This window comes from Budorcas taxicolor, chromosome 7 (assembly GCF_023091745.1).
Source record: "Budorcas taxicolor isolate Tak-1 chromosome 7, Takin1.1, whole genome shotgun sequence".
NCBI lineage: Eukaryota > Metazoa > Chordata > Mammalia > Artiodactyla > Bovidae > Budorcas > Budorcas taxicolor.
This window is the reverse complement of record NC_068916.1, coordinates 18,996,431-19,009,691: the sequence shown is the minus strand read 5'-3', so window position 1 is coordinate 19,009,691 and position 13,261 is coordinate 18,996,431. Positions and strand designations below refer to the sequence as shown.

Genomic DNA, 13,261 nt, shown 5'->3' with positions numbered 1-13,261 from the left:
ACACTCAATCATTTCATTATATTGGTGGGACAATGATGGAAACCAGCAGAGAAGCAACTGGGTTCCCAAGGCTGCCACCACTAATCCAGCTGAACCCCCCAAGCTGCAAATATCCTCAGACAGGTCGACACCAAGAAGGTTACATCTCTTCCAGGGCAAGGTCCAAGTCTCTCCAGGGAAGAAATTCTGGGCTTAACATCTGCCCTTTTGGAGGTTTTGGGTCTTTGTTGGGGGGAGCAGAAAGTAGGAAACGAGCAAGTGGGACTCCTCGGAAGACGAGGCTGGGCAGTGAATGGCGGGGGAGGTACGCTGAGAATGATGGAGAGGCTTTCGGGCGAGACTGGCTCCAGGGTGGGGGCCCTCAGAGAAGAGGGGAAGGGAAAAAGGGGGTACACCCACACGTGTCTTCAGAATGGACCAAAGCATGCAGGAGTGCCTGGGGGCACATCCTCACCATGCACATGTCTGTGTACACAAGGACCAGCCTGAGGCATGCACATGGGAGGGACTGTCACGCAGACAGACGTGTGGCTGAGATGCACGCGGACAAATTTTGCTCTAGGAGGGGGAGGGCAACCTGTGTGCCGATGGCATGGCCTACATGTTAAGTCAGGACACGTGGGGAGCCTGGACACACACACAGAGGTTCGTGAAGCAGTGTGACAACAGACACAATGCACACAGAGCTCCCCAGACAGACGGGCTCACAGACGGGGGCATGGGGCTGCTGTGCTGAGACACAACTGTAGAAGTGCCCAGCCCCAAGGCGGCCCAGGCCCTGTGCTCTGTCCCAAGGCCCCCTTAGCCTGGGTGAACCAACTAGTGCCCCATCACATCCTTACTGCCTGTCTCAGAGATGCTCTCTCCCTGCAGCCCTCTGTGGCTCCCCATTACACTCCCTGCCTGTGCCCTTATCTCCTCTGGAGATGCTCACTGCTTCAGCACCAGAAACACTCTCTAGCCTTTGCTTTATGCTCGCCTCTGCTCCTACTTGTCTGGACCTCACTACATCCTCACAGGACACGTCCACTGTTTCAGCTCAGAACACACTCTTCCCCTGCCAGCTTCCATGGTTCCCCAGTACCTCCACCATGCTGTTACATAGCCAGTGCTCAGATGCTGAAGATGGCCTTCCTTCAACACCCTCCACAGTTCCCCATAACCTCTGCCTGTCTGTCCCCCACTGCGTCCCCAATGCAGGGGCTCAGGAGATACCTATCCTCCTCTGGCTTTCCATTACCTGCAACTCTATGTCCATTAGGACCCCACTGCTTGGGTACTGGGGACACTCTGCCCCCACGGTCTCAGCAGCCCCCATCACTGTGCATATCTGAGTCAGCTATGGCTCCACTCCGGCACTGAGGAACTCGCCCCCTAGCACCCACCATAGCTCCCCATTACCCCTTGTCAGTCTGCACCTTTTAACATCCCCACTGATTCAGCTCCAAAGACACCCTCTCTCCCCTCCATGGCTGCACATCAGCGCTGCCTTTCTCTGCTCCCTCAGTCCCCAGGGCATGGGCCCTGAGATGCTGCCCTCCCCCTGCCACCCTCCTGGCCCCCTGCGCTCACCCGATCGCAGCTGCTTGATGCGCCCATTGCTGGCGCTGGGGTCCACGGGCAGGAAGTCCTTGAACCAGGTGATCTCGGGGTCCGGGTTACCACTGGCAGCACAGAGCATCGTGGCCGTCCGCGTCCGCTCCACCACCTTCAGCTGGGGGCCCATGTCGATGTTGGGGAAACCAGGGGGCAGCTGGTCCTCTGGGGGGGGGGGCGGGTGATGGGGAAAACAGCAGGGATCCAGTTACTGCATAGCTGTCCCTCCAGGGTGGAGCTTGGGGATGGGCCCTGGGGCCAGCCCTTGCCTGGCCAGGTAATCTCCTATAGCCTGTTTCCTCCTCTGTCTGTGGGAAACTGCGGGAAATGCTGGGAGGACATCAGGCTAGACCAGTGTCTCTGATCTGGGCCAATCCTGCCCCAGGGGACACTGGGCCACGTCTGGGGATGTCCATGGCTGTCATTCTCGGGATCAAGTGGGTGGGGGCCAGGGATGCTGCTCCACCCCTCACAGTGCCCAGAACGGCTCTGATGTCAACAGTGCTTAAGTTACAGAGCCCTTGGGTTACGTCACAGCAGCCCGAGGGAGCTTTTCGAAATGGAAACAGGGCCACACCACCCCGTGTCGCCTGCCCCGCTGTAGTCTCCTCCAACCTCTGGAGGAACCCAGGCTCCTCGCCTGGCACTGGCCCCCAGTGGCCTCGGCAGCCCCATCTTGGGCCAGCCTCACTCTTCTCACTCTCTCCATACAGCCACACCAGCCACCTTGGTCCCCCAAAGTCATCAGGCCCCCTCCAGCATCACCTTAGGCAAAGCTCGCAGTCACAAGTTATAAACACCCTGGGAAATCCCCCGGTGTACCAGAGGTTAAGGCTCTCTGCTTCCACTGCAAAGGGTATGGGTTCCTTCCCTGATCAGGGAACTAAAATCCCATGTGCTGGCGGTGTGGTCAAAAACTAATAATAAAAAGTAAAACCCTCCCACACTCTAGAACATCCAAACATCGAACTCCATAGATCACAACGCATCTATGTCTCTGCCGTGTCCTTACCACCCCATGTAGGTCCTGGCACACAGTAGGTGCTCAATAAATGAGCGAGCGACTCAGCCTCAGTTACTGCCAGCCTGTGAGAGGCACGCCTCCTGGCCTCGGTCTCCCTGTTCACTGGTTAGCCTCCAGATGAAGGTAGTGGGGGGAGAAAATCTCTCTCCCTGGAGACTTGGTCCCCATGTTCTAGTGACGGGTAAGAATGTGGTTCTCTTGGCACATACACACTACTACGTATAAAACAGGCAACGAATAAGGACCTACTGGATAGTACAGGGAACTCCACTCAGTACTCTATAATGGGCTATATGGGGAAAGAATCTAAAGAAGAGTAGATACGTGCATTTGTATAACAGATTCACTTTGCTGGTTTTTAGCATGCATGCGTGTTTAGTCATGTCTGACTCTGCAACCCCATGGACTATAGCCTGCCAGGCTCTTCCATTCATGGGATTCTCCAGGCAAGAATACTGGAATGGGTTGCCATACCCTCCTCCAGGGGATCTTCCCGACCCAGAGACTGAACCTGTGCCTTCTGTGTCGGCAGGAGAATTCTTTACTGCTATGCCACCTGAAACCGAGGTGACAAGCCGGGTGGCCCCCGTTTGTGTAATCTGCATGTTGCGCCAGGGGCTCCGTGGCCTGACTCAGTTGGAATTGGCACCAGGGAGGGGGGATGCGGCTTCAGGGCCTCCTGACAGGTCCCGCCCCTTCCTGTACACTTTGCCCTCCCCCCTTCAGCATCTGGACTCCTGGATCCTTTTGCTCTGACCCCTAACACCGCAGCTCCAGTCTGGCCTCACATCCACAATGGACAAAGGGTTCCCTGGGGTGGGGCATACCTCCTCAGCTACAGTTAAAACACCCACCATCCCCTTGCTATGGGCTGAAATGCACCCCACCTGCATTCACAGGTTGAAACCCTATGAATAGGGTGGATGGCATCACCGACTCAAGGGACGTGAGTTTGAGCAAGCTCCAGGAGTTGGTGAAGGACAGGGAAGCCTGGCATGCTGCAGGCCATGGGGTTGGCAACAGTCAGATACCACTTAGTGACTGAACAATTCATAGGTTGAAACCCTAACACCCAGGACCTCAGAATTAGACTCTATTTAGAGATAAGGAGTTTACAGGGATCATTAAGTCAAAGGCGGTACTAGTGCGACTCTAATCCAACAGGACTGGTGTCCCCCTAAGAAGAGATTAAAACCCAGGCACACACACACAGCAGAGCTCATATAAAGATGGAGGAGAAGACGGCTGTCTTTGAGCCAAGGAGAGAGGCCTTGGAAGGAACCAACCCTGCCGACACCTTGATCTCGGACCTCCAGCCTCTAGGACTGTGAACAAAAACATGTGAAGTAAGCCACCCAGATGGTGGTACTTCGTTAGAGCAGCCCTAGCAAACTAACACAGTCCCCGCCCCACCCCAATGAACAAGTGATATAGTGACAAGTGACAAGAAAGTGACTGCATACAGGGCTGATGAGACAGAAGACAGAGGCCTGCTTGTCTGTGGCAGGCAGAAATGTGTGTTGTTGGTCCAGTGGAACCAGGGGTGGGGGTGACTTGGCATCACCCACCTGAGACCCCTAAGCCTGTACACCAAGGAAGAAGGCAGGGGTATTCCGAAGGTGCCAAGACTAACAGCAAAAGGCTGGCAATGATCTAAATGTTTGTCAACAGAGCTTCATTATACACAGGCCAGGCCATCCACAGGGCAGGTCCCCCAAACAGCAGAAGGAATCACCTACCAGATTTAGAACAAAGTCCAAGATGCACTGCTAATTGGACAAAGTGAAAGATGTGTAGACCAAGGATTGAAAACTATGGCCCTTGAGTTAAATCTGGCCCCCTGCTTATTTTTGTTGATAAAGTTTTATTGGCACACAGCCACACCCACTAGTTTCCTCATCATCCCCAGCAGCTGGCCCGAACGGAGAAGTTGCAACAAAGACTCTCTAGCCTGCAGGGTCAAAAATATTTACTCTCTGGCATTTTACAGGAGAAGCTTGCCACTTCCTGGTATAGACAAAGCTACTATTTGCGTAAAAAGGAAATAACACTCATGTATTTGATTACCGATGCCCAGGAGGGAAACAAGGTATGGCGGGGTTACTGGGGGATGGACAGGGGACTGGGAAGAGGTAGGCAAGAAGACACCATGTGGGGAGAGAACAGAGACCCAGGTACTTGGAGGGTGCAGTAAGCCAAGGCCAGGTGAGGGAGAGGTGGGCAGGGACACCATCACCCCATGTCCGCAGTTAAACAACAGAGCTGCAGTTCCTGTCCAGGCAGGAGTCGCTTCATAGAAGAAAACAGCGTAAGTTCCAAATCCTGAGCACTAAGTATGTACCAGGCAATGTTAGGTAATTTCCTATATCCGCCTCTGAGAAGGGATCCATTTCACAGAGGGGAAAGCTGAGGTTCAAACACTGGGCACACCTGCTCTGAGTCATACAGTCTGGTCTCAACAAGGCTAGACTTCGAATCCAGGCTGGGTTAAATCTGGAGGAAGCTGGATGGAGCCAGTGACTGCAGAACCCCCAAGCCGGGCCTGGACTTGCCGGGTCAGAGCGGCTGGATCCTGGCTGAGCTGTTTCACAACCAGTTCCTTCTTCCTGGGCCCGGAGGCCTGGACCACCTCACTGCATGGTCCTGATTGGCTACTGATGACGTCACTGGAGGTTCGGGCCAAGATAACCAGGCCTCAATTCTAGGTGCTCAAAGCTGGCCTAGACATGCTGGAGGCTGGGGCTGCCAGGGTCCCTCTGTGCTGACGTTTCCTGCGTGTGTGCACACGGGTGTGCATGTGTGCTCACCCACACCCACGTGTGTCCACACGTGAGCACTTCCTGGGTGCGTGCTGCCCCGTGGGGGAGGGGCGTGTGTGCCTGTGGGCGGCAGTCAGCCAGGGAGGGGGGTAGGCTGCGGCCGCCTGACGTTACCAAGAGCTCCTAATTAAACAAAAATGTTCATCGAGTACCACATTGTGCTGGATTCCTCGGAGTTTAATTAAAACAACAGCGTGAGAGGCGTGCACAGCGTCCACAATCAGATGGCAGCGGGGGAAGAGAGGTTGGGGGGAGGGCTGGGCCCAGCATCCCAGACCTTCCCGCTCGGCTGGGGGGTCCCTGGGGCTCAAAGGAGACAGGGGGACAGGCGCTCCAGGTCAAACGCTCTGGGCTGAGCGCCCAGCCCAAGCAGCACGTCTGTTGAGGCGGCCTGAGAACAGAGAGATGCTGAGGGCCGAGATGGGGGCAGGGAGCGGAGATGTGTCTTTCCCAGACTCCCAGAGACTGGGCAGTTAATAGATTCACAGCGTGTCCTTTTAACTCTCTGAGCGCTTACAATGGAGGCTGGCACGCGGGGCGGGGGGCGGGGTACGGGGGGTGGCGGGCGGTGTGTGTACAGCGGGAGCCGGGCTGTTCCGTCTGTGCCCGGGGAAAGGTCAGGGCAAAAATATCTGCTGGGAAGAGGCGGGGCGGGCTGGGGCAGGCGGACTCCTCCCCTCCCCTCCCCTTTCCTCCATCCCCTGGCAGGACCAGCTCCAGGCCCCACACACAATGAAACTATGGGGCCCCTTGTTCGAAAATTACTAGGAATTTCCAGGCGGTAACAGACGAAGGCGGGCACACATCAGGGTCTGGGATCAAGTGGCCCTGTGGCCAATATGACGTTTCCTCCCAGGGCTCCAAGCTGCCAGGGAGGACACTGGGTGACTCCCAACCTGGGAGCCACATGTGAGGACCACCTGCCCCCTAATGGCTGGCAGTGACTTGTACTTTTTTTTCTTTGGGCCACGTGGCATACCAGGATCTTAGTTCCCTGACCAGGAATCGAACCTGTGCCCCCTACAGCTGAAGTGCAGTCTTAACCACTAGACTGCCAGGGACGTCTCGAGTGGCTTTTACTTAGAGATCAGAGAGGGTCAGGGTGGCGCTGCAGCTGACAGGCAGAACCCACCCCACAGCTGCACAATGGCTGATGGCAGCTGTCCTGTCACAACCGGAACAACAACAACGACAGCAGTAATATCAGATAGGTAGCACCAGCCAAATGCTTGTTCCTCACACGGCACCGTTAGTCCCTGACTTGCTTTGCCCACTTCTGTGGTTCGTGTAACAATCCCTTGTGGTGAATCATTATTACTCCACTTTGGAGGTGAGGGAACTGCAGCTCAGAGAGGTTCATTAACCTGCCCGAGGTCACAAAGCTACAGAATGGCAGTGCCAGGATGTGAACTCAAGTTGCAGGCCCCTGGGTTAAATTAATCACCTTGCAAGGGAGAAGGCAGTTGGGAGCAGCTGGTGGGCAGGTGGGAGGCGGGTTTGCAGCAAGACTGTCTGAATGATGCTGTATTACAATAAGGAAGCCATTTCCTGGTGCCCCAGCCTACCGAGGCCAGCAGGCAGTCCACAGGAAGGATCCATGGGAATGTGTGCGGAGGTGTGGTTAGCTGCTTCTGCCTAACCAGCTGCTATTTCTCCTTTGTTTCTTTGGGGAGACCACCCCTTATTGACCCTGTCTACATGGGCTGACCCACTCTTGACTTCAGGGAAAACTCTGCCAATCAGAGTATTTCTTTCTCCAACCACAGTGACAAGCTCAGGGATGGTCATCTGATCCAAGGTGGGTCAATGAACAGTCCTGGGTCACTTAGCCCTCTCTTCTGTGTACAGGCCCCAGAGTCTGGAGCTAATGGGGAGATCTCACTGAGAATACAGTTGACAGGGAAGAGAACATCCAGAGTCTGAAGATGAACCCTGAGAGCATGAGTATGAGGTATGGATCCAGCTGAACCTGAAGCTGTTATAATCCACAAACATTTTAATTACATGAACAGATGAATTCTCCGTTTGCGCTGGATGCATCTTTTGTGCTAGTGCCTTAACAGGCTGCTCTTCTTTTCTGCAAAAGCTCAATAAATTCCTACCAGAAGGCTCTAAGACGCAGCGGCATTATAGGCTAAAAAAGGAGATCAAAGTCCCCCACAAGTGAAAATCCAAAGCAAGACTTCCACGCATCCCTTTGGTATCTGTCCCCAAAACCAGGCCCCAGGGCCTCCTCCACACACCCTGGGGAGCCCGATACCTCGGAGGACAGTGAGCTTGGCATGGACGGTGATCTCCCCGACTGAGTTCTGGGCCACACACTCATACACATTCTCATCTCGGGGTGTCCGGAGTGGCTGGATCCTCAGCACGGCCCCTGCACTCCCATCGAACTCGATCGTCTGTCGTAGGGAGGGGAGAAAGGTCAGGGTGAGGCTGGAGTCCCAGGGGTGATCAGGAGAGGAGCTGGGGGCTATACGCACGTGTGTGTATAGGCCCTGTATAGATACTGGAGGCAGAAAACTGGGTCTGTACAAGTAAAGGGTATTGTGTGTACATGGGTTCGTGACACACCCATGTAAGTCTGGGGACAGGCATGCAAAATGTGGAAACATGTATGTCTGACTATGGACAGGGGAACAGGGTTGCAAATTCCCTTCCGTGAGATAAAGGTCCAGAGAGGCAGGGCATTGCTTGAGGCCACACAGCACAAAGGTGGCAGAACAAGCGAGCCTGGCAGAGCCCTCACGGAGCACGTGTCTCCCTGCACCTGCCAGGTAGGTGGTGGAAGAAGAGAAGGGTCCCGATGGAGAGGGAGCCAGCTCCACATAGAAATGTTCCTCATGGTCGGGGTGGGGGGGGTGGGGGTGGGGCTGGCCCTGGGCTGTCTCCCCTCCCTTCCCCAGCCACTCACCTCAAAGCGCTGTGAATTGACCTTCTTGCCCTTCTTGTTCCAGGTCACCCGCGGCTTGGGATCACCCGTGGCCTGACACACAAAGGAGGCCACGCCCCCTGACACACCGATCTGGTCCTTGGGTTCTTTGATGAACCTGGGGGGCTCTGGGGAGAGAAGAGGAAGAGGGGCTCTGGTGGGCCTGGGCATGTGACCAGGACCCCATGGGGCCAGGTAAATGTGCCCTCCAGCACGCCTGGCCACAGAGGTACCATGTGGGCCCGACATGAGGGCTGGAGAGGACGAAGGAGAAATGGTGCCACTGCTCGCCTTCCGTGGCTCCCCTGGGCCTGCCCAGCACCCCCACCTCCCCGCTTCTGGATACAACAGCCACACACACTCACACATGGACACAGCCTCATGTGGGCACACCCACTCAGATGGTAGTGCCACAAAGGAAGGTGGCAGGGGAGACCCCCAAGAATCTAGGGTTCCCAAATTCAGCCCTCAGTAGTGACCAGCCAAACCCTGGAGGGTCCTTGGTCCTAAAATGGCTTGGGAAGAGATAACTTGGTCTAATTCCCTGATGGCACATATGGGGAAACTGAGGCACTGAACAGGGAAGCGGGGGTGGGGGGGGGCGATGACCAAGAGACCTGAGGTCAGAACAAGCGCTCGAACCCAAGGCCCCAGCCTCTTCATCCGTGGGAGGTGTCCAAACACAAAGGGTCAGAGAAGGAGGCCAAGGCTCAGAACAGGTGCCAGCCACTAGAGCAAGTGCTTATTGAGCACCTACTGTATGCAGATGTGTACACTCAGAAACATCCAGTTCTTCTGGCAGGGATTTCCCTGGTGGTCTAGTGGTTAAGACTCCAAGCTTCCAATGCAGGGGGTGTGGGTTTGACCCCTGGTTAGGAAATTAGTATCCCACATGCTGTGTAGTAGAGTCCCCCTCAAAAAAAAATTCTTCTGACAGCGCTGGGTGGGCAGAGCCACTATAATCCTTATCTCACAGGACACACAGCTAGCCAGGGGCTGAGCAGGGATTTGAATGGGGCTGGTCCTGCGCCCACATCCTCTGTGCCTCATGATGATGTGATGTGCTAAACTCTTCCCAGGTAAGTCTCAAGTGGGGGTTAGGATGTCTTTTATACCTAGACAGCTGCAAGTCTGGACCTCACACAGGCTATAGCACCTGGTGAGAGCTCATTAACATTGTTCTTTTTATGGACTTTTCACAGTAACCTTTGAATTGCCCAAAGGGATCCTGGATTTCCAGCCACAGTAAAGCTACAAGATATCCCATAAAATGAATTCAGTTATTTCTGAGAGTTTTGCCAACAGATTTAAGGGCTGCAACGTGCCTAGAAGGTCCTGAAGGAAACAACTCATCTATCCAACAAAAGGGGATTATTAAATGAATACAGCCACCCACTAAGTGGAATATTATGCAGCTGTAAAAAGGGACAAGGATACTTCTGTAATGAGCTACTCGGGAAGGAATGTAAGATACCCTACAAAATGGACAAAAAATGAGGAGTAAAATGTGTAGTGAGTGTTATTTGTATGATGAGAAAACTGAAAACGGGTAAAGTGTGTGTGTGTGTGTGTGTGTCTGTGTGTGTGTGTGTGTGTCTGTGTGTGAGTGTGTATAGAAACAACACCAGCTTCTGAGAGGAGAAAGCAGGTAGCCAGACTCAAGGGAAGGGAGGCTTCACACCCTGGTACCTTTATTAGACTCAGAAGTATTTGCAGTAAATTGCAATTATTATTTCTGTAAGGTCTGACTAGAAAGGTGAGTAGATTGAAGAAATATATTAAGTAAAAGTCTGGGATCTGAGGCACAGAGGATCAATAACTCCAGCTTGAGCAACAATTGGGCCTCATAGGTTCATCTAGAAAGTTTTGGCTACTCAGGAGTGCTGAGAAGTTCAAGAAGACCTCAGGTTCCAAATCTGGGTGCCACAAACCCCAATTTCTACCATTTGTGACTCAGGATGGACCTTGAACAAGATACAGAGTCCCTATTCCCGTGGCTTGACTGGCCTCACTTCCCTCATTTCAGGCTGTGCTCCCATTGATATGACCCTGTGAATCTACACTGGCCATCTCTCTGTAAAATCAGGAAACCTACTGCGTGCAGGCATGTGTGGCCTCCTTCAACTCCTGTGTAGTCTACCGAAGAGGTGACTGTTCATTCCATTACACAGAGAGGACTGTGCAGCTTGAGAGAGGTTAACGAGCTTGTGCGAGTTCACACAGCTCAGACATGACAGCTCCGGGGTTTGAACCTGGGTCTCTCTGACCCTAAGCCTGCATCTTCTGCTCCTCTCACCCACCAGGCCCAGAGCCTGACTGACATGGTTTTGCTGCTCCATGCTAAGCAGCCCCAGGCTGGGCCTGTCCCTCCTCCTGGAATGGTGACTGGGGCCATATGCGTCCCCAGCCAAGGTCGGGGGGGAAGTCACTGCAGTTGGGTCAGGAATCTTGCTTCTGGGAAAAACCCTCCCTCGGGAGCTGCTGGAAGGAAGGGCAGAAGCCAGCTGCAGGGAGGGAAAAGCATCCAGCTGCCTGTTTACCACTCAGGGCCGGGGACACACCCCAAGGACCCTCCAATCCAGGGAAGGAGACTCGACGAGAGCCTGCACTGTCCTTCCTCTTTGCGTCTGGCAGCTTCAACCTCTGCTCGGCCAGCACCTCCCCCAGGGAGCCTTCGTGGATTACCACTGGCTGAGTCAGGACTGCCTCTGTCCCCATCCTTCCCTGGGTGGCCCCCTCCACCACAGCCCTGATCACACTGGGCTGAAATACTTGGTTCTGTGCCACCTGGCAGGGTGGGTGTGAAATGGACCCCACTCCCGGGGACTCCCCCACACCACCTCTCTGAGCCCGGTGACCCTTGAAAAACTGGGGCTTTGAACTCTGTGCATGTGTGCATGCTAAGTCGCTTCAGTCATGTCTGACTCCTTGCAACCCTATGGACTGTAGCCCACCAGGCTCCTCTGTCCATGAGGTTTCCCAGGCAGGAATTCTAGAGTGGGTTGCCATGCCCTCCTCCAGGGGACCTTCCCCACTCAGGGATCAGACCCACATCTCCTACGTCTTCTGCACTGACAGGTGGGTTCTTTACCACTAGCACCACCCGGGAAGCACTTGAACCCTGATATTTGCCAAATACTGAGTAATGAAGCTGCCCACTCGCTCTCTGGCTCCCCCTCTCTTCAGGGCAGGTGCCTCTCGGCCTACGTCCAGGCAGCTCTGGGAGCCCAGCCAGCCCAGAAAAGCTTTCTCCGCCCGCTGCATCTCCCATTAGACTAATTCTTGTGGATGCTTTAAGTCTCTTATTTGGACAACCTTCCCCTCCTCTTCTTGGCAAAGGGGCTCCAGACTCAAGAAAGACACTGGGGTATGGCTGCAGCTTATGGCAAGCAAGCGGTCCTTTAGTGCTGGGCCTGTTCTCACACCAGCTCTACTCCGAGGCTCAGAGAGGGTGATTGACTGGCCCCTGCTCACCCAGCTTGTGACGGACAAGAGCTAAGATTCCAACCTAGTGCCATTTGGTTCCCAAAGCCTTGCACGCTGCACACTTGATACATAGGGTTGTGGGTTTCCGGTGAGAGAGAGCACCCTGGGTGTTTCCATTTCTTCGATGAAGAGACTGAGGTTCAGTGTGGTGATGCCAACAGCACTGGGAGGTTGGGAAGGGCTTGGCTTGATTTCTATTTTTCCATTTCAGATTCTGCAGAGGAAAATCTGGTGCCAGAGGTAGAGCCCCACCCACACTCCCATCCCTTCCAATCCAGCCTGGGCCAGCCACACAGCGTCCTGGGAAGGTTCCATAGGACTGAGAGCTGTTTCTGGGGCAGAAACCACTCCTCTTGGTGCTGGGCGGTGGATATCCCGGCTGCCTGCCTGGGCTTTCTCCCGCTGACAGCCCCCACCCAAGCCGCTCCCTGAGGACCTGGGCTACTCTCCTTGAAGCTGGCAATGCCAATCACAGTGCCCACAGCCCCTCCGCTGACCACCCAGGAGTCAGGGCTCCTGCTAAACAGACCACATCTTGGGGTCAAGATGCCCCAGCTTTGGAGATGGAGACCTGGCTTTGAGTCTAGGCCACTACCAATACCTATAGGGATACAGTAATAACAACTGCAGGGACTTCTTCTGGGGGTCCAGTGGTTAAGACTCCACACTTTCAGTGCAGGGGGCATGGGTTCGATCCTCAGTCGGAGAACTAAGATCCCACATGCTGCATGGCCAAATAAATAAATACAAATAATCAGCAAGTGCAGGGCTCACTGAGGGAGCACCCACTGAAGCAGCGTGGCTACACGCCTGGCGCTGATGCCCTGGGTCACTCTCCCTGCGTGGTTCACCCTCTGCTCTGGTTCCCTCACCCCACCTCTGCCTGCCCTCCCTTGGCAGCCAGAGGGCACCTGTGAGTATCTGAGTCAGGTCTTGCCCACGGCCCTCTGGGTCTCCCATCTCCCAGGGAGCAAAACCCCATGTCTTCCAGTAGCTCATAAGACCCTGCAAAACCTGCCCCGCCCCTTTCTTGTTCTCCCCTCCACTCACTCTGCTCCAGAAACACAGGCCTCCTCACTTCCTCCAACACGCCAGGCCTTCCTCCTACCCCAGGGCCTTTGCACAGGCTATGCCCTCTGTCCAGGACACTTTCCACACTCTCCCAACATGAGTGGGGCACTCTCCTCAGCTCCTTTAAGACTGTTCAGATGCCATCTTCTTGGTGCAGTGGAACACCCTCTCACCCAGCCCCCAACCCTCCACTCACAAGCTCATCTCCCTTTCTGTTTGTCTCGCTCCTGGGCATGTCTACCCTCCTGCACACTGGGGTCTCTCCTTCATGAGAAGCTCAGCTCCAAAAGGGGCTGGGATATCTGGTTTGTCCCCTAGGTCTAAACCAATGCC

The 13,261-nt window shown here is 54.7% G+C and overlaps 1 protein-coding gene across 1 annotated transcript in view; it reads right to left on the bottom strand.

Moving 5' to 3' along the window:
• The window catches only part of PTPRS (protein tyrosine phosphatase receptor type S), a 73,041-nt gene that overhangs the window by 49,940 nt on the left and 9,840 nt on the right, over positions 1-13,261 (bottom strand). The window contains exons 3-5 of the mRNA XM_052643727.1: positions 8,354-8,499; positions 7,700-7,841; positions 1,573-1,761 (exon numbers count right to left, since the gene is read on the bottom strand). Of these exons, the coding sequence (XP_052499687.1) occupies positions 1,573-1,761; positions 7,700-7,841; positions 8,354-8,499 (477 nt within the window). The remainder of the gene's footprint in view (positions 1-1,572; positions 1,762-7,699; positions 7,842-8,353; positions 8,500-13,261) is intronic.